Here is a 22,242-nt window from a genome sequence, read left to right as displayed (position 1 = left end):
CTTATGAATTGAATTTGGAATGGGAATAGTTTAACAATTAAATTTAGAAATAGTTAAAGCATAAACATTTCATTCAAGAAGGTTGGTTTTATTTTATTTTATAACTGGTGTTATACAATCTACCCAATGTTGAGTTTACAACTATCAATGTTCGTCTCCGTAGCCTTGTAATTTGGAACCCCACCCAGAAGTCAAAGTAACACTGGGATCGAGCATTAGGAGAAACTAGCCTAATTAGAAGATTTTTTGATAGAACTAACCCGCATTTGCGCTACATGGAAAAGAAAACCACGAAAAACTTCCACGGTTAGCCAGACAGCAAGAGGATTCTAACCCATGATCCGTTTACCACTGAGGATATTTTACGTTAGCACTGTGGTTTCTAAAGCCGGAGGAAAAATTCGTACCAACCAGCCCCCTCTGAGATTCCTGGGCCTTTATGCTTTAACCATCTAACCATTCTTAGCATATCAATCAGCCGCAGCTGGGATTCAAACCTGGGTCACCTCACTGGCTGAGGACGCTCTATTCCCTAAGCCACTGCCGCTCAAGAACGGTGATTTTATTTTATAATTTTCGAACCAATTTCTTTTTTTCGTCTTAAGAAGGGTGATTTTGGGGATTTGTTCCTTTAATCATAAAAACAATCATTAAATTTCCGTTTCTTAGCATTTTTTTTTTTTTTTTTTTTTTTTTTTTTTTTACATAAGCTAGTCTCTAACAACCTTATCTTACCTCATTTTTTTAAACGCGTATTTCAAGCCGCGTCTAATATTTCAAACCAAGCATTTCGGCGTCTATTTTCATAAACGCGAATTTTGAGCTTTACCTGAAACAAAAACTGTAAGCTTGTAATAAAAATAAATAGCACGAAACAGAAACTAACTCCATTTTTATTGGCAATTTTTTAGCGATTTGAGAACCTATTTTTATGGTATTATATTATCTGAGGCTAAATGCTTGATAGAAAGTATTTCGTTTAAATTGTACATCCCAAGCACATTCATCTTTTGTATTTTTCTCCTTCAAATATAATAAATTACAAGAAAAAAAAAAAAGAAAAAAAAAAACCGGAATCTTCACTCAGCGGATCATAATATTAGTTTGACTAAAGGGATGGTTGCGATAAGGAGGTTATTTTTGGAAGATGGGGAGTTTTTTTTTCTTTTTCGGAAGGCACTTTTTCGCAACTTTGTAGAAATAAATAAAAGGATTTTTATAGTCTAAGCTAAATTAAAAAAAAAAAGTTTCTTAACTCTTCTTTTTTTAAATAGCACAATATCTTAAATAATACAATTTTAAAATAGATCTATCTTCATTCACAAACCTTTACAAAGTTTTTTTTTTCAAATGCTTTTTTTTAGACATCCTTTAAAATTATTCTCCAATCGATAAGATATTATGGTGGCACTACTTTGTTAAAATTTACGCCTTTAACTCTTTTCAAAATATGATATCTTAATAACTTTTTAAAGTTGCATAATATCTATCAATAATAATATTTATCTTAATTCACCAAATACTATAAATCAACTACTTTTTTCAAATGCCATTTTATGACTTATCTTAAAGTAAATTTTTACTGAGGAAATATTTTATTAAAGTTGAGGATTATATATATGTATTTTTTAAAGAGTATTATATATCCATTACTATTTTTTTAAATAGCGCAATATCTATCTTTAATAATATCTATCTTAATTTACAAATCTCCGAAAAATTAACCACTTTTTTCAAATGCCGCTTCTTGACTTTCCTTAAAATACTTATCGATAAATTTTTACGCAGGGGACTACTATAAAGGTTTACGATTTACCATTTTTTTAAATAGTGTAATATCTTAATGAATAACTTTTTCAAAAAAAGCATAACGTCTATTTTAATTCACGAATCACTATAAATTAATCATTTTTTTTTAAATGCCCTGTTTTAACTTATCTTAAAAATTTTTTTTACTGTGGAACTACTATTTTGTTAACGTTTACGCTTTAACTCGTTTTAATACCTTAATAACTTTTTAAAATATATCTATCTTTAATAGTATCAATCTTAACTCGCAAATCCCTAAAATTGACTACTTTTTTCGACTTTTCTTAAAATAATGATCTTCAATTGATAGGTTTTTACGGTGGGATGGGACTACTATTGTTAACGTTTTGATCTAAATAGGATAAATATTAGTGCAGTTAATAAACGCCTTAGTCGTAATCAATGAATGGATAACAAAAAAAAGAAAAAAAAAAGAAAAAAAAAAACTTGGAAAGATATATATTTTAAGAAATTTAAATCCATATTTCATCAAAGGTAGGTGGAAATTTTTTTAAATCATGACTTCATTTTTTAAACAGGGTCCAAAAATCTTAAAGGGGGGTCATAACGTAATATCTTTCATGTAAACGCATACTCATGGTAGACACATTTGATCCAAAAATAAAATTTCGAAATTTTTGAATCATTTTTTTTTCTTTTTAAAAAATTAAATAAATAAATAATGGGTCCCTCAGACCAATCGCATCTTAAGGCACGGGTGATCACCCAAGTCCAGCATCATTTGATGCCGACAGTGCGCACTCCCCCCTTAATTCCTACAAAATACTATTTTAAAAAGAATAATTAAACTCTGTAACCAAGTAGTTCTGCTATGGATTGATCCTAAAGACACGGTTCCCAGTGGAACACTGAAATGAAGCATAACTGGCTGCGTTCAGAATGCAGATGGGTGACTACTTTGATCATCCCGCGTAGGGACCGAGGGTGTGCGGTTCTCGTTAATTTGCCCTACCGTAAAGTGTTCGAGCTCAGGTCGTCATGCCACAGAACCGGGGGAGCCATACTGCAGACCATCAAACTTGTGCTGTCAGGTCTTCGGATCATTCTTAGGGATGTTTCCCAGACAGTCGCCTATAGCCCATTGTGCAGCTGTAGTGCAACATAAATAAAATACTTTGACTGAATCAAAAGTATTATTTTTATTTAAATATTGTAGGATGTTATAGATGAGTCATTCTCCTAGAAATTTGAGTTAAAAATGAACAATCAAATAAAAATAATTAAATTTTAAAGCAAAATTGACCCTGATTAACTTTTCATCTAATAATCGGATTTTCACGGATTAAGGGTTCTAAGGGTAGAGAAACTATTTAACTAAAGTTTCTATAAAGAACACAGAGATAACTGCTCTAATCGGACAGTTCCTGCGTAAAAGTAAAAAAGGTTGGAAGGTGGAAACTGTTTTAAACGTTGTGGTTTTGGTCTACATATGGATACTTGATGTTCACCCTCTCTCCTGAGCTGAGTGCCAAATTGAATTTAATTGTGCGGGAGAGAGGATAAAAAAAAAGAAGGAAAAAAAAACTTAAAAAAAAAAAACAAAAAAACTGACCGAACTCAACTTTTGAAAAGGTGGAGACGAGAAGGGAGTTACTAAATATGCTTTTATTCCTTTTTATTTAATTTTCACAAATAAACTGACAGTGGATATTAAATTTATTCGGCAGATTCTTTCGATGCATTTAAAATACTAGACTGTCACCCAATCAGAATTTGAGAAATAAAGAGTGTTGTATTTTAAATCCTCTATTTATAAATATTTCTGAGGAAATAATACCAATACAATTTTTCAATCAGCAGTTTTTGAAAGTTAGTTGAATAGCATACATTTATTTGTTTTTAGATTTTTGATAAATCTCTTTGTTTCGGATAAATATTTACGTAAAAAAGAATTTCATTCAAATCTGTTTTCATCAGTTTACACTGTAATAAAAAAATGAGAAAAAAGTGAATATCTCTTTCTTTCTTTTTTTTTTTGTTGTTGATGGATGCGAAATTTTGACATTCAATGATCAATAAGAAGGGTAGCCGCAATTTGAGTTCGAATAATTAGGGTCAACGGCGTGATCAAAAGTTTAAACCCCGAATGTAAACAATAACAAGCTTCCAAAAACAGGAAAACTTCCATCTCATGTTATGTTTATTAGGCGATGTGTGAAGTAAGGAAGCTTTATTATTGTGATTTATGTTTCAATTTAAGCGTAATTCATCAGAGTTTTTTTTTTTTTTAAATTTAAGAGGTGATGAGCCTTATCTAGGAAAACTAATATCACAACATAAATCACCTATTTGGCTATGTTTGTTAAAATGTCACCTTTTGTTATTTTTTGGATAATATCCTAGTGAGGTTGTCCAAATTCGTTTTCTGCTGAGATTAAACAGATAGGTTTAAAGTCAAAATAAAAGAACGCGCTATATTGTAAACACTACACGTATATGAATATAGATTATTGACTGGCGCGCTTTTTCAAACTTAGGCCTAAAGATAAAATGGAAGTATACAATAACTTTAGAAATCTTATGACGAATATTAACCTCTAGAGACACCTGCGCTAAGCTTTACACGGCAACCATCCATTCACGCGAATCAACAAAAAAAATTCTCACAATTCAAATAATCGTAATCTCAAATGACAAAATCCCAAACCTTGGTTAAAGTGAATGGTACAGGTTTTGAGAAATGAATTTTTAAAATTTTTACGAAATTGTATTATTTATGTCAAATAAAAAAAAAATGACTGCTCACAATTTTACAGCCCTTTCTATCAAATTTTTGATTTTGCCATTTAAAATTACATTGCTTGAAAGAATGTAAAAAAAAATTATGCATTATGGTTTAATGCGGTTGAGATAAACGAGTTTTATAATTCTTTGCAAAAGTTATTTTTTACTAATCCAAACCATTCCAAAAATAGAGAGAGGCTTAAACTTTCTATCGTTTTCCTGTCGTAATTATTAGGACCAGATTGTAGCAATGCCCATAATTTGATATTTGATGGTCAAAAAAGAGGAATGTTTATTTTAAGGCCGTACGTTTTCACATCTGATTGTGTTGGGTCTTAAAACATCGTATTCATTAGCATATTTATTAAGAGTTTTATTTTTAAGAATCATGAATTTGTTACATTTTTTTTTAAGAATCATGATTTTTTTACATTTTTGTTTTTGTTGACATTTGTGGATTTTGCTGGAATTTTCAAGATTTGTTCTTTATTTTAAAACTATTTCGCGTATTTTTTTCATTATTACTGAAAAAAAAAACTGAAGGTCATTAGGTTTTTAATAATTTAACAAAAAATGCATTAATTTACATAGGGCAATACTTTTCATGACAAGAGCATTGCATTGTAATTTTTTTTATGTTGTTCTACTTCTACACTATTAGTAGGTCATAAGAACTTAGTTGTTAATTTTTAACACAAAAGTAATTTAATATGAGCTATTCTCTATATAAGCTAAAGCTCCATGTTATTCAGCTCTCTTCATCTTGAGTTAATGAATCATCTAGAGCTTCAATTTCAACTTCATCTTGAGTTTCATTTTTATCTTGAGTATCACCTTCTCCTTGAATATCAGCTTAAGTTTCCGACTGAATTTCATCTTTAGCTCCATGTTCAGCCAGAGTTTTATCCTCAGTTTGAATTTCATCTTGAGTTTTACCTTTAGTTTCAGCTTGAAATTTATCTTTAGCTTCCAGGGCCAGATTAAACGTACGCGGGGTTCTAGGCCATTCAAATTTTTGGGGTCCTTAGATTAAATTTTTTTCTTGTATATTTTTTATTTATTCAAATATAAATGTATTTATATATCTTTTCATTTAAGAAAGCATATTTAAAATTAAAATAAATAATAATAAATTAAATTTTACTTTATTTTGTTAAATTAGAACTAAAAAATAATCCTAACATTTGGAGAAAATTTGAAATTTATTAGCACTTAACAAAAATTATTGTTTTTCTTAATTTCTTAAAATTTATTTTCAAAATATCCATTTTAAGGGGGCCCCTAATCATTGGGGGCCCCAGGCCATGGCCTAGTCTGGCCTAATGGGTAATCCAGCCCTGTTAGCTCCTCTTTTAGTTTTAGCCTGAAATTTATCTTTAGCTCTTCTTTTAGTTTTAGCTTGAAATTCATCTTCATCTTTAATTTGAACTTCCCCTTGAGTTTGAGATTTATCTTGAACTTACGCATGAGTTTTAGCTTCATCTTGAGCTTGGTTGATATCGAAATTTAATAGCCACAATTTTTTGACTATATTTTCTAACACTAATACTCTAATGATTGATGGTTTTATGCTTAATTATTCAAGTCAATGATAACAATAAAATCAATAAATTTACTATAGTAAACAAAGTACATAAAATTATTAGTTTTTATCTTATCAATAATTCATTATTTAAGGAATTTTGCTTATTTCTTTACTACTAGCATCATTACAAAATCAAAACAAATGCTAATATGTATGTAATATAATTTAATTAGTTACTTGGTGTTCAATAAATACCTAGGAAAAATAATCCCATACCTATATGCTCATGGTCTAGCTGAGAATCATCGCATTGAAAGGAGGCAACACATTAAGTTAAAAGGACACTATCACATGGGAAAAACTTTTCATGGCTAATTCTTTCAATTTAAAAGTTTAGAGTAAAAGGTGTTCAGGTAAACCTTGAGTAAACAGTGAAGTTAAAAAGGCTGAAGAAAAAAAATTTCACAGTAACAAAACGCAAACAAATTATTGGAAGCTAACTTCTTCACTGTATAATCCTAGGTAATCTTGCCATAATTTGTTTACTTTTTGGTATTTAAAAAAAAAAGCATTTGAAACTTCATGGTTTATTTAAAGTTTTCCTGAACTCGCTTTTTCTATATTTTAAATTACTTATGTAAGTGAAAGAGAATTTGCCAGGAAGAATTTCTCCTGTGGTATAATTTCCTCTGAAAAGGTAGGGGGAAAAGCTAAGTGTGTGCAGGAATTTTTTTTTTTTTAAATCAATTTCATAGAGATTCCTTTAAAATAACTTCAAATTTGTCATTATTCATGTATCTATTTACATATGTGGTGTTTTTTATAGTATGCTCTCTGTTGGGAGAAGGTGTTGTGGCTCTCTTTGGCCCAAGTTCCATTGCTTCCAGTGCCTTAGTTCGGTCAATAGCAACGACACTACATATACCCCATCTTGAGTCTCACTGGGATGTGGACAAAGGGCAGCAGAGTTTCACTATATCACTTTTTCCAAGATCATTAGGAACAGCAATTTATCATTTAGTTGAATCCAAGAACTGGCGTTCTTTTACCATCATTTATGAATATGCTGAGGGTATGTATTAAAATAAATATTTTAATAACTTTCCGATTCTCAAAAAGACTCAAATTTCTGCAATCTTCACCAGTTTCTTAGGAAAACATAGACATAAAAGAGAATTCAATTGTGAATAACAGAAATAGCTTATTAAAATTGAGTTTAAAGTTCTTAATGCATTAAATTTTAAAATTAAAAAAGTACTTAATAATTGCATAAACAATGCTCATTCTCAAGTGTTACCACTTTTTTATTTTTGAACATTTTGTGGATTATCATTGCGCCAAATTAAGACTTTCTTACAGATAGAAATAAAATGAAACGTATATGTATTGAAGGATTTAATGTAAGAAAGTGATAAACCACATTTTCTATGTTTTTATGCAGTGTTTTCTCGAAGCGTTATTTTCAGTTTAAAATATTAAAAAAAAGCTCATAATTTTCAGTTTAAAATATTTTTAAAAAAAAGCTTTAAAGTTGTTCATCAATTAATCCTTATTTTTAGTTTTGCTTTCTTTTTGAAGAAAATTTATACACAGAGATTGTCTTTTAGCTTGCCTCTAATTATTTTTCAAAAGCTTCTAATTTTTCTGTTATTTTGTTAATGAGTGAGAATGACATTGTAAAATATACACTTACAGTAGTATGAAAGGGAAGTTTAAAAACTGAGGATCAAATTCAGCTAATATAAAATATTCCATATTTTGATAAATTTTACCGGTGGTACGCGAGTGTCCTTTCCAAACTCAAAGCGCCCTTTTACGTGAGGAAGCACCCTGCCCATTTTTATTCCTAGAGATAACTCTGTTTTTTTTTGTGCTGCAAAAATTTAAATGATGAATTTTTTAATCTATTTGTGGTAAAGAAAGGACAAAGATCAAAAATATTTTCACGTAAAAAATATTTGTCTTTGATAAAATATTTTCTGGTTTGTTTTTATTTAAAGAGATTGTTCTATAAAAATTTACCAATTAGCTACCACTTTTAAATTTTTTCCTTATATGTTTGTGGCCTATCATACTAGAGTCTTATAAGAGGCCTTTGATATTTATACCTGAGGATATATTAATTTTTTTACACCTTTGAAAATCACAAACTTAGTAATAGGTAGTAATAGAGTAAAACAATGGCTAATCTATAATGAATATCATTTTTAATCATAATAATCAACTTTATCATTAGTCATTATGAGCTATAATTTATGAGCTATTATCATTAGTCATGAGTTATAATTCGTAACATGTATATAATTTTTAATTTTTCTTATCTTATATTCAAAATCATTTGCGAAGATTAGAAAACTCTTTAGAAATTTCATAAAAATAATTTTATAAGTAGTAACGACTTACCTTATTCAAATTGGATCCATTTCATGAGTTAGTGAAATTAACTATATAAATATACAAGGAAAAAATAATAATAAAAAAGTAGGTTTAAGTTTTTAACTTGAAAATCCAAGGTTAAACAAAATAACTTGTAAAACTCCTATGTAATGTATTGGCTTATAATGTATTTTTTATAGGTCTACATAAGACATGTAAACGCCTATAAAATGCATAGACTTATCAGCATCCAGAGAAAACTAAAGATGGTAAAACTTTTAAAAGGATATTCAAATCTCATCATCTTACTTTTCCAATTTGAAATTCTCAGAATAGAAATGTATCTTTATTAGTAGGACATATTTAATTTTTTTTAGATAAAGTAGTTCTGAAATAACAATTTTAGAAGCTTTACCATCAGTTTTTAGTCTAAATGGTTAAATTAAAAACTGGGGGTCAAATTTTAAGGATGGTATATACAAAACTCAACACTTTATCTATTGTTCCAAATTAAATTTCTCGGAACAAAAAGTTTTTATTTTTTTGTAATTGATGATTTTTTGAATAACGTTTTAGAAGCAGTACCTCCAGTTTTTTAGTTTTTTTTAGGACGCTGGCATTAAATGCTATTGTATGTGTGTTATGTATATGTTAATAAGTACAATTAGATTAGTATTAATAGTATTCATTATATTATAGAGTTAATGAAACTTCAAGAGTTAATGAAGCTAAGAAATCAAAACAAAGTTCAAATTTCTTTACAACAGTATACAGCTGACTTTCAGTATAATAAAATTCTCAAAGATATCAAAAAGAAAGGAGAAACCAATATTGTCTTAGAAGTTCCAACATCAAGAATTAAAGATGTTTTGACTGAAGTATTCCATCTTTATTTCTTTCTCTCTCTCTCTTTTTCTCTATAAAAATGTAACTGCTGTATAAGAAATAACTAAACTTGTAGCTAAAATTGTAATTTTCTAGGCTCAAAAAGCAGGAATGTTGACAGAGTACCACAACTATTTAGTAACATCATTGGTAAGAATAGCTGACTATAACTAAATAACATTGATTTGCTAAGCTTTGTAATTGTTTGTGTTTTTGGTGTGGGATATTTGACGTACTTTTGATTTAAAAAATATATAAATTTGATTTTCAGTATTTTGATCATTTTATATCTTATGTGGTGGGATATATTTTAAGTATAAAAAAGTTAAAAATATATTTTCAAAATATAATGAAAATTAGAAAAAGGCGTAATTAACTGAATTAAATTAAAATAAAGTTTAAACAATTTAATGAGAAAATAGGTACTTAACTGGAAGTTTGCAAAAAATTATTTTTAAGGCTTGTAAAAATTTATATCCTTAATTAAACATCCCATATTTTATAATAAAAAAATTATATTATTAAAGGAAATGTAATGTGTTAGATTTCTTTAATTAACTTGAACAGTTTCATTCAATCATGTTCTGTTATTACCAAAGCAACTTAAAACACTCAACTTCCATGTTGGTTTCAGTTATTATGAGAATTAGACACTTCAGATGTGGATGAAAGGTTAGTCATTTTGCCTTCAGTATAGAAATACCTCAGCTGACATATCTTTACTTACCTATCTACGAAAAAAATATCGATGATTAATCAATTAGTAATAGCAACCAATAGGAATATGTTTCCATTGGAATGGGAATAAGAATCATCCAATAGGAATAATACAAAGAACTGCTTGCACAAAAACCACAAAATTATTGCAATTGATTGATTTAGTGATATAGTTCAGCAGATGGTCTGGACATCTCCATCAGAGAAAATAAAAGGAAAATTTACATTAAAGTTGCTTTTAAATTTAGTTTTAAAATTAGGGCAGAAAACAATAAGGTTGTTCTAGGCTTCATGTAACTTTACCAACTGTAAAACCTATCAATGTCATTTCTTCAATTCTGCCCCCAATAAAACCGAGTTAGCACTTCCATAGTAACGGGCAACCTTAAAATTTCAGACTGTTCTCTTGATGGCTAGATCGTATAGGACAAAATTAAGAAATTTAGGTATTGGCCAGGGGCCAGTAGTAGCATTTTTAACAGTGGTCACTTTTTCAAAATTTTAACTAATTAAAAATATTGTTGATAATTATAATGTCAAGCATTTATTTTGTAGCATTTCTTAAAATATAGTAAATATAACAAGATTCATTTTTGAAATTAAAAATTTTAAGACACAATAATAGAATTTTTGCAAGATTATAAAATATTCATAATTCAATATTTTTTTAAACAAATAATAAAATACACAATGGGGGTGCATTTTTGACAAAAAATGTGGCTAGCAGACAATTAGATTTAGTTGCCCTGAACTAGATAGTATTTTGCAAAAAGGGCAACCACTGAACATTTCTGAATTAAACAGCCAGGATTGGTAGCCTTTTGCTTTTATCTAATAAAACAGGGTTTATAATCAAAAAGTCACTTTTTGTAACATTTTAACGAAATATATGTATATTTTTCAGGATTTCCATACTCTAGATTTATCAGCATTTCAACACAGTCGGACAAATATCACGGCATTTCGAATTGTTACAGCAGACAGTCAAAGCTATGGAATACATCCTTATGGAAGAAAAGAAAATTCTCTAAGAAAAGGATTGCCTCTAAAGGTAATTTATTACTAATTACTCTTTCTTATAAATTTTGAAAATTTATAATTTTCTCATGTCATTACGAAAAGTAAACCATGTTTTTTAAAAAATTTTTTTTATTATTGTTGAAAGCATGCCCTTTTGCAAATTTATTAAATGGGATGATAAAAAAATCTAAACAGGGGTGTAGTGAGGCCAGAATGCAGAATTTCAATATACCAGTGCTTTTTAATGTGTGGTACAGAACTTCAATTAAATACTACCGATTTTTTATTTATAGTCCAAAGTTTTTTTTATCAAAATTATTTTAGTGCAATTCTCTTGTAATATGAATGAAAAAAGCTAATGTGCTAAATTTAAAAGCAATTCTGCAAAATAAAGAAAAGTATTCATTTGTGATATTAGCCATCTATATAACCCTACATTATTATTTTTAAGCTGTCATTATTTAATTTCTTGTTACCATTAGTATGCACAGTGGTAGATAAACCAAAAAACAATAATTCAGTGTGAAGTTTTTTAAATTGTTTTTAACAGTTTGATATATACGTTTTATTAATAAGTAATTCATAAATCTGTAAGATTCTAAGTAAAGTTATTTTTAAGAATTCTAGAATTTTATATTTAAAACTGTTTTTTTCTTTTCTTTTTTTTTGTTTGGGAAATGAAAAGGAAAATTAGCGTACAATCGAATATAAATAAGGAAATTAAACTAAAGATAATACTTTAACAACTTCTGATGGTTTAATAGTTATTAATCAGAAATCGTCATCAACAATTTTAGATTCCACCCTCTCTCTTCCCTTTTTGGTAACTTGTTTCCAAGTAATAAAAAAAATTAGCACTACAACTCTGGGGAAAAAATAATTTAACAACAGTTAAAATATTGAATATTTTGCCTAATTTTGAAATATTTTGATGAAATAGATAATTTATATTTGTTGCCAAGCCTATAAAACTATGCATTAAGAAAAATATTTATCTATCAGAATTTTCGTATAAGCATTTTTTAAAAGGGAAAACAAGGCAATTTTGGTTAAAACTAAAGAACAGGGCCATAGATTAGTTTAAATTGGTTGTCTCCTGAAGAGCACATTAAGGATAGTCTCACTTAAATATGTACAATGTATTTCATGAACCACTATTGAGGAAAGAAGTTCTCAAAATATCAAAACCTCTTTGATTACCTCAACATCCCCTCTAATATTCAAGATTTTTGCGAAATATCTTTTGCTGTGGTTGTAAACTAAATCAGAAATTTTCAAAACAAATATGATTTCTACTACAAATAAGATTTTTTTGGAATTTTTATCAGACATATAAACCATGCCTGTTAGTCCGCCTGACTCTTATTTGTTTAAATTGCTGATATGTGGTGGTTGAAAAAATTTGTAAACTGTAATTTCTTAAAACTTCAGTACATTACCTTTGCTACCACTGAGATAAATATTTTCTGAAACTGCCAGAATTTGAAAATTCTGTAGTTGTTAGGGTGTGCGCCAGGAAACAAAAAGGAGATAAAGGGTGATTAGTGAAAGAAGAAAAAACTGTGTTAATCAAGCAGGTTTTGATATTTTTAATCTCTTCTTCAGTATCGTAATTTGTAAGATTTTTATACTGTTTTTGTTTTTATCCTACCCAAAATATTCATTTGTGTTTACTTTTAAGCTTTATTTTTTACTTGCATTTTATTAAGTTGACATCGAAATTTCTGTCATTTTTTTTATTTTTAGCATTCCTCATGTCCTTAAATGTTTTTGGCATAATGTTTTTGATCATTCTGAAGAGGGTGTTTTGTTCAAGCAAAATTTATGTTCTTTTCTTTGAGTTAATTTATGTTAATTTTCAGATTACTAAAATAGAATGTCGAGTTCATTTCAGAAATTTCATATTAGAATTCAAATTTATTATTTCATGAAAATGAAATTTTTTCAACTGGATTGAAATGTTTCTCCCTTTTTCAGCTAACTGAACTTTACTTGTAGCATTATTATAAGCGGTCAAATGGAGTTTACAGAATTTTATGGCATAGAAAAGCCATATTTTCTTATGTATATTATGCCCATAAAAATGCTGGCAGAAGTTGGTATAAATTTCTTCCATTAGAACATTAAAAAAATTTCTCATGTGCAAAATTTTTTTGTCTTTACCTGATTTTATAGAATCTGTTATTTTATATAGGCCAACACCTCAAGTTTAATAGAAAACAATACGTAAAATTACTAATGGATTGAATATATATCTTGCTTCTTAACTTTTTGTCTCATTTCAATCTTATACAGATTGAAGAAAGAAACAATGTGAAATGTACAAATTAAGTACAATAAATTGACATAAAATAGTTTCAGTTCTATAAACAAGATCCTTCCTTAGTGTCTAAACATCGAATTTGCATTTGACGTCATATTTAATTGTATGATTTTATCTCTTAATTATTTGCTATGTACGAGCAATTCTTGAAAACCCTCTGTTTTGCTGAGTTGATAATTGTTTACATTCAGCATTCTCAAACACATGAATCAGTATTTATCCATTCTTTAATTAACCTCTTCATAGTTTTGGCCTCTTTTATTCCAAATTAACTATTGTTGTTTTGATCTCTACCAAAACAAAAGGAAGTGTATTCACTTCCATTTTTTTTATTGAAAATAAGATTGGATGTTTTCAGTGCTCAATTTTTACTTTAATTAAATATTGAGGTGGTTAGTTAGATAAACTATAATAGCATCAAGTTAGATAAACTCTAAATTTAATAAAATGTTATGATTTTTGTTGTAAATCTTAAATGTTCTAGATGTTTAATAAAACTTTTTTTATCTAATTTCTGCAAACAATATAAACTTTTTTCCGAATTTTAATACTGTAACTCTTTAATTATTTCAAATATAGTCCAAATTAAATTTTCTAATCCAAGTAACCAAGTAAATGAAAAATTAAAAGGTTACATAAAAAAGGGATACTTAAAAATAACTAAGAAAAAAGTTATTAAAATTAAATTAAGATTTTAATTTTAATAGTTATTTTTCATCTTAAGTAAAATTTATATATTCGATTCGATTTCTTTTTTGACAGACTGAAACAGCTTTGCTTGTTGATGCAGTAAACTTATATGCACGAGCTTTGCACAGTGTGGCATCACAGCAAAACATTGCACCTCGTACTGTGTCTTGTGATAATCCGTCTATTTATCCATATGGTTTGGATCTCATAGACAGTATTCAAAAGGTAAATCACACTTTTCATATCTAACCAGAATGCTCTTAATATTCTAATGAGTTGTACTGGTTGTAATAGTTGTACAGAACAAGTTTTAATGTAACTCAAGTATTAAAATGTGTTACATGTATGACTTCAAACTGGGTGTAAATATAAGATGTATATGTTGCATAATTTCTATTTAACATCCTCAATAACAATATTAGTGAAGTTATTAGATTTGATAGAGGGCAGCTAATATTTAAATTGCTATATTGCCTGAATTATTTATGATGGTCTTGGTGGAACTGAATAAAATATTCATTGATTATCTTAATACAATTTATAATTTTATAATAAGTTCAAAATATAATTTTATGATAAATACTATATGCACTATGTTTTGAATTGATCGCGGATAAGATAAGTTTGTAGACCTTTTATAAAAAAAGAAGTGAAGCTAAAAGAACTATGTAGTTAAGGGATCACAAATTAAATATTAAGTGAAAAAAAAATCCAAACTTTTGACTATTGAGTTTAAAAGGAGCAAGGGAAGGATAAAATCATCCAAATCAGTTCATTTATCTGTTGGGACTAGAATGACTTTGCTTTTAGCTAGGAAAATCCTTTTCACTTCATCCTTAAATGAACTGTTTTTAGATGCTTTTAAACTTAATTCTTGCTTAAAGACTGAAGAAATATATATTAAGAGTGGTCATTACAGATAATCCTGTTTCGTTTGAAAGTCAGCATTTCTCTCTTCTTTTTATAACTTTCTCTTTTGTGTAGAAAAAAGTTAGACCAAATTGTCTTACTCCAGCAGTGTGATAAGACATGGTAATTCAATAATTTCTCGGAAAATTACTTGTACTTTGATCTTTTCCCGTTTCTAATCTCTTAATTTTATTGATTAGTACTATCAAGTAAATGTTCGTATTATAATATGGGTCTAAAGTGAAAAAATTCTTTTATTATTATAATCAAAGGAGAAATCACAACTTTGGGGGTTTTGGACTAATGCATTTTGGGAGGGTCCACATTACAAGTCAGATGCATTAAATCTTTTACTGATTACTCTAAAGTAACAGAGTTAATTTCTCTTTAGTGAAAAGTTTACTATTAATTTATAGCTGACTTAAATGACAGTGTTGAGTGGGATCAAAAGTAAATTGCTCAAGAGAAAGTTTTTATTTTAAGCATTTAGCTACCATTTATATTCATAACGTACAGTAGACGCCGCTTAATGTGATCACATCGGGACAAACGTGATTTGATAGCAATAACCGATTGATTACAATACAGTAAACAAAGAGAAATTTAAGTGAAAAAATTATTTTTTTACATACGTATTAAAATAAAAATTATTTTAAATTAGGAGTTGTTGCTGTAAAACTCTATAGTATTTAATAGAAATTAATGTACACTGAAGAAAAAGAATTAGTTAGTATACTTACATATTTAATGATGAACTGCAGAAAACAATATAAAATACAAAAGGTTAATTATTAACTGAAAAAAAAATTATCAATTGTTGATTGTTTAGGATTTTTTCCAAGCAAGTCATTTACGAATCGCTCATAATCATAATGTTTATTAAAGTGTTCTGCGTCAGCTTTGTTTTGCACACCTAGATGTAAGATTCCAAGTGCCTCCCTCATCTGAGCAGGCGTCGGAATTTTGTCCTTGATAGCACTTTCGGGTTCATCATCGGCATCAGAATCTTGCGACGAAGCTTGATCTTTGATACGGCTTTGCAAATGTCCTCATCAGTTAACGAAGTAGAAGCCTCAACCTTCTCGTCGATCTCCATCCATGCTTCAAAATTCTCAGCATTCATATCGGGCGGGGGATTGAAAACGTCTTCCATTTCTTTCATCACAACAGCATTGTTGTCCTCTTGTTGATAAAATCCTCCATGACTAAAACAATTTCGAGTTGTTTTTTTTTGAGAAATTTTTCCATGACATTGTTAACAAATGTATGACATCCAAAACATTTTTTTTTTGGCTAGAGCGTTCGTATTAAGATCTTCAGCGTCTTGGTCTTCCATATTTTCTAAGATCCTTGAACGCATTTCCTTTTTGTAATATGCCTTCAAGGCGCGGATAATTCCCTGGTTACACGGTTGAATTAAGGAAGTGGTGTTTGGTGGTAAGAACACGATATTTACCTTCTTTAATGAAACAGTTACATCATGCGCAGTACAGTTGTCTATGAGCAGGAGTATGTTCTGTTTTAGTCGCTTGTCCCATTTCAACAGCCATTCGTGAAAGATGGTGGCTTGGGTGACCCAAGCCGTTTTGTTGGCAAAATAATCGATGGGCTGATTTTTCACGCCTTTGAAACAGCAGGGCTTCTTACTTTTTCCAATCACTAAAAGTTTTTCTTTAGTGCCGGTCATACTAGCGCAACATAACATAGTTAGGCTTTCCTTGGAGGTTTTGCACCCTTGCGTACTTTCCTTCTGAAACATGTAGGTTTCTTCAGGCAACACACGAAAATATAGGCCAGTTTCATCAACGTTATTATACATCTTCAAGTGAATATGTGGCAATAAGTTTAGGCCATTCTTCTTTAATCCACTGATCTGCTACATTATCGGCAACTTTTTGTTCACCGTGTGTCCTTCGGAAGAGTATGTTCTGCTTCTTTTTCCAGTGGTGGAACCATCCTGTGGCTACGAAGTTTCCTTTACCCAATTTTGCAGCTAAATCTTCAGCTTTTTGGCGCAAAATCGGACCCTTAACACGAGCGTCTCTTTCACAAACGTTTGTGAACCAGAGTTTTAATGCTGATTCAACCTCTTTGTCTTTTCCATCTCGATTTTTTTTGCAATTCAGATTTTCGTTCAAAGTGCAATTTTTTTCGATATCTTCGCGATTTTTTAAAATTTTGCACGAAAGCGGCTGCGAAACTTTCAATTGAACAGCAGCATTCCTTTGGCTCATTTTCGGCAATTTATCGTAACAATTTAAAATGTCAACCTTTTCTTTCACAGTAAGATCTCTCTGTTTCCTTTTCATTATAAAAAACAAATCTGGTTACAAACCGTATGAACTATGAAAATTTATGCTGATCTTCTTCTGTTTGCGTCTTTTAAACACTTAGATGGGGCAGTTCCACTACCCACCCCCAATTTTATTGTTTGACCAATAGCGACTCGGTAAGTGACCTGCCAACAAGCGATCTGCCCAGATCAAGTGGCGTACCAGAAACAATGTTCTCTTTTGAAGGTCACCCCTTAAACCCTTCCCATAGTGGCTGGGACGCATCATCTGCCACATTGTTTAGTTCTTCTAAAAAGGGGCTCGTGACAAACATTGACTCGTTACTGGCAGGTCTTCTTTTCTCTTTATTTAGGATTTCCGGGAATTTGAAATCGCACAGTGCTACGAAATTTCACAATGCTTGACTGAAAATGGCAAAATACCCTCCTAATAGCACGTGTTTAAAAGATAATATATGAACCCCCGAACACTTTAAACAAAAAAAAAAGTTTTCCTTCTTGTTTTTATTGATTTCAGGAAAATAAAATTTATATATAAACTGATAACAATAAACGAACATTTGATTACAATAAACGATGATTTTTCAATGTATTTTGATATAAGCGGTAGGGACTAAGCGATTTTGATAACATTAAACGATTGATAACGTTAACCCTAATCACATTAAGCGACGTCTACTGTACTACTATTGTGTTCATAATAATACCATTTACCATGATAATTTACAAAGTAACTCAAAAGTGCCTTCCCACCTTTGTACATGTCTTAAAAAAATAAAAAAAACAACAACAAGCCTTTTATTGTTTTGCATACTACTGTGAAACTTTACTAATCAGAAGTAAATTTAGTTATCAAACATTTGACCAATCAAATAAATAAATTTTTTAAATATTAAAACAAGCAAAATAACATAAATTTTTTTTTTAATTAAAAAAATTGTAGCAGCATTTAGATTCACATCAAATATAAGGAGAGATAAATATATCAGTGATATCTATCTGTCCTTATTCTATTTTCAGGCTTTTTAAATTATTAAAAAAATTTTTTTTTTCAATAATAATTTATAATTTTTTTTCTCTTTAAAGATATATTTGTGTCTTTTTTTCTTGATATATATATATATATATGTAGTATCTAAAATACTAGCTTTATAAAATTAAAAGGATCTTTTGAGACTAAACTCAAAAAGAATCATATCTATCTGCAGATAAGCTTATCTGGTCTCTGAGAACATTAAATTTCTCTTTCACATACTTAACTTGGCTCTTCGCGTATACATTTAGTCCCGTTGAATAGCGATGAAATCTTTATTTATAAAATGAATCCACCCCGCACAGTAAGAAGCCAAATTCCCATAAAAATCAAGACTGTTGAGATATTAATTCATCTCCATCTGGTCTTCAGATGTTACAGAACACCGGTCCTAACAAAGAAGATATAAAAAAATAGTCTGGATTATTTGGGTCACATGACATGAAGGAAATTATATGTAACACGTAAAAAAGTGTACACTTATCGTTTAGAAATGAAACTGTAAGCATCTAACCAGGAGCTCTGCTCCGTGTATATATAATTTGTAAATAGATTCCTTTATTCTTTTCTCAATAAAAGCATAGAAACTTCATTTGTTGTCATCCTTATAGAAAAGGATATTAAAAATAATTAAAACATAACTGCGAAAATTGGAATCAACAAAATAATCATTCATGAATGAAAGCTACGAGTAAAGAGTTTACGAGAAAGAACGAGAACGAGCACTACATATATATATACACAATACATATATACAATACATATATACCATTTCGCTTGAAGTATGACATCGAGCATTAATTATCTTAATCATAAATAATAAGTTATTACATTATAAATTAATAGATTAGAAGCTCAGAAAAAATCAGAATAAAGATAAGCAATAAAGATAAGACTGAATGATACTTGAAACCAAGAATTAAAATTCATAATATCCTTGTGGGGGATGATTTGGCTGCAGTTTCTGCCAAAATTTTTTTTTTATAGCTCTCTTAAAATAGTGAAATTTTTTTAAAGAAAAAAAACTATATCTATTTATTTTAATTGTTATAATGAAAGGAGCTGCACATTTATTTATAAAACGTGAGAGGACTATAAAACCCTTTGATCTTCTCTGGTTTCCTGGTCCCTTAGTTTACTGACTGCGGAAAGAGTATGTCATTCCAAATACTGCCCGATTTTGGGCTGTAAAGGGTGAATAGCTATATCTTGAATGATATCAACTACCACATTAAGATACATCAACTTTTGCACATGCAAGTGAGAAGACAATATGGCTTATGAAATTTCATTATTCTTTTGTTGTAACTAATTTCCTGCATTCAGGATTCTGGTAAATGGGTCCAGTCATTAAAGGGAATCAGAAAGAGAGAGAGCTGAACACTTGGCTGTATTTAACCAGCAATCTAATTTACATAGCCACAATGTCAATAACTAACTTAAAGAAATTAACTATTAAAAATTACCCAAAAAATAAAAATATATGCTAATTTCTTGCTTATTATGTGCAACATGGAAAGTACTATCACTGACAACTCACTGTCTGATTATCAAAAGAGGTATAAACGAAACCTCCAAATTATTAAATAAACCTCAAATTTTAAGAAGTAATATCAGTTAATTAGCACTTTATGTTTTGCCAATCAACGAACTGCTACAAATATGTATTGTAAATAATTTCTAATTTGCATTATCTGGGATGAGAAATTTGTCAAATTCTTTGCCTCACTTGAAATATTAAGACACTTAAGAAAATTTATTTTCACTTTCATTACAGTATTAGAAAATGTTGCTACAATATTTTTCTAGAAATTTATAAGCATGAATAAAAATGAATATTTCTGTAAATTTTATTTTATAAAAAATTACTTGTCAAAATTTCTGAGATTTTACGAAAGAAGGATTCTGATTCTCATATCCCTCTATGGCTATGCCAGAGGTAAAATCTAAGGTTGCAATACAATGCATCTAAAGATGACTGAATTTTTGTTTCAGATACGCATGAAAGGTGTAACAGGTGAAATTCAAGTGGATAATCAGGGACGAAGGAGTCATTTCAGTCTTGATCTTCTAGATCTGAAGCCGAAGGGGATCGTCAAGGTACTGAGGTTGGCAGTCCACTTCATTTTGTACGTTCTTTTGTATGTTGGTAAACTTTTTATAGCCATCAGCAGCCTTCATTTGATTAACTACAGGGTTCAATTCGTTATTTTTTTGTATCAATTTAGGATTTGAACTAAGTAGTTTCATAACATCTAAATGAATACATGAATTTTGTCCATTGCATTTTCAAATGTGTTTTTTATCTTTTAAATGTTATGTGAAGGGCATTTTTGGTCTTCATTATTAATTTTACCATAAGGCGTTATTTCCTTTTCATAGGATTTATTAATTAGTTAAAATATGTTAGATTTTAACTTTTTTATTGCCATATTTGAGTATGTTTCTATGTCTAAATTTAAGTTTTAAAAGTAAGTAAAATTTAATTATTACTGTTATTATTGTTATTATCTGTATATTTATTTCTTTTATGTGACACTAAAAACATGAATATTTTTCTAAATTTGCAACACCATAGTCATCTATGATAATTCATTTTGTTAATAGTAATAATAAGTAATATATTAAGTAGTGTTAAATACTAAGTTAGATGTTAAGTATTTATTTAGATTCATTTTGTTAGGCAGCTTAAGAGATAGTTTATGTAGTGTTAATTAGTTTATTATATGTTAAGTGTTTATTTAGAATAATTTTGTATTCTTATAGAAATAAAAATCTGGTTATGAAGTAATTATTTAAATTTATTTTTGATCTTATCTAAAATGGCTGCAGAAATTTAAAATATGAACAGTGCTATGGTGCCACATACTGCCATACCAATTAATGGTGATGGAGCTTACCCTTTATAAGCAATAGCGTATATATTATACTATATTTTATAAGCTATACTATATATTATAAGTTATGTCTTGAGAGGCACATAAGGAAGTAGTACAGCACATAATATAGCATTTAGAAAAGATTTTAATCTAACCTCATTACAGAGTTGGAAATAATTTAAATATTTCTGCTGCTCTCTATGTTAAAATGTTCCAAACTGATGGTGGTTTGAGGGGTTTAAATGCTGTCAGACAAATTTTAAATTATTACTAAAATTCAATTACTTTAAAGATCTTTGAAAATATTGTGGACATTTCTTGAAAATTTATAATCCAAGTACTTTTGTGTGAGTAAAGCTGCGGGCAACAGCTAGTTATTTATAAAATGTTAAATATCACAATTTTTTGGAGATACAACTACCACTAGGACGCATACATATGGAAACAGTTGCATAGATTCAATAGTATCTGTTCAATTGTATCTCATCATGGGTTTTGTTAATAAAATCAACACTAATTAACTTTTAACCCTCCTCTTACTAAACTATTGGGACCTTATTTTCCAGATTGCTGCCACCACCGATATGTGGAGGGTCTGGAATCCAATTTCTAGAAAAAGGTATTTTTATTTTGAGAAAGTACATTTTTGTCAGATTTCGTACTTAAGTAATTAATATAAAATACTAACTAAATAGAATGTTTGTATCCCACAAAACACTAAAATTGCATATTAATAAACAAAAATGATTAAGTGCTTGATATTTCAGCACAATTTTCTGTTATTAATATTTTAGCAAAAATGGCACGAAAACTATTTGGTGATAGTTATGATTTTTTGATATATGTTATGTACATATTCATAAAAATTTGCATTTTTGTTTTAATAAGTTAACTGGTTAAGAGACATAGTCAAAATCAAACAAAAATAAAGAGCAATTTGTGGCTACTTGTCAGTTAGCAGTTTAAATGGTGGTTTTTCCCCTTTAAAATGTCTTATAATAAAAATAAAAAATAAATTTTTTTTATATAAGCATGGAT

The 22,242-nt window shown here is 29.0% G+C and overlaps 1 protein-coding gene across 6 annotated transcripts in view; it reads left to right on the top strand.

Annotated features, from left to right (window-relative positions):
• Window positions 1-22,242, top strand: part of LOC107453363 (glutamate receptor ionotropic, kainate 2) — a 47,293-nt gene that overhangs the window by 5,440 nt on the left and 19,611 nt on the right. For 3 of the 6 annotated variants that reach the window (XM_016070169.3, XM_016070168.3, XM_043041143.1), the window contains 6 exons: window positions 6,906-7,151; window positions 9,155-9,333; window positions 9,437-9,490; window positions 10,962-11,108; window positions 14,163-14,315; window positions 20,321-20,425. In XM_016070169.3, coding sequence (XP_015925655.3) covers window positions 6,906-7,151; window positions 9,155-9,333; window positions 9,437-9,490; window positions 10,962-11,108; window positions 14,163-14,315; window positions 20,321-20,425 — 884 coding nt within the window. Of the gene's footprint in view, window positions 1-3,869; window positions 3,990-4,352; window positions 4,501-6,905; window positions 7,152-9,154; window positions 9,334-9,436; window positions 9,491-10,961; window positions 11,109-14,162; window positions 14,316-20,320; window positions 20,426-22,242 lie in introns of those variants that run through there. The other 3 variants (XM_071188368.1, XM_016070170.3, XM_043041142.2) reach the window with 3 other exon arrangements.

The sequence above is a fragment of the Parasteatoda tepidariorum genome, chromosome X2 (genome assembly GCF_043381705.1).
Source record: "Parasteatoda tepidariorum isolate YZ-2023 chromosome X2, CAS_Ptep_4.0, whole genome shotgun sequence".
In the NCBI taxonomy this organism is placed as follows: Eukaryota; Metazoa; Arthropoda; class Arachnida; order Araneae; family Theridiidae; genus Parasteatoda; species Parasteatoda tepidariorum.
This window is presented reverse-complemented; position numbering and strand designations above follow the sequence as displayed.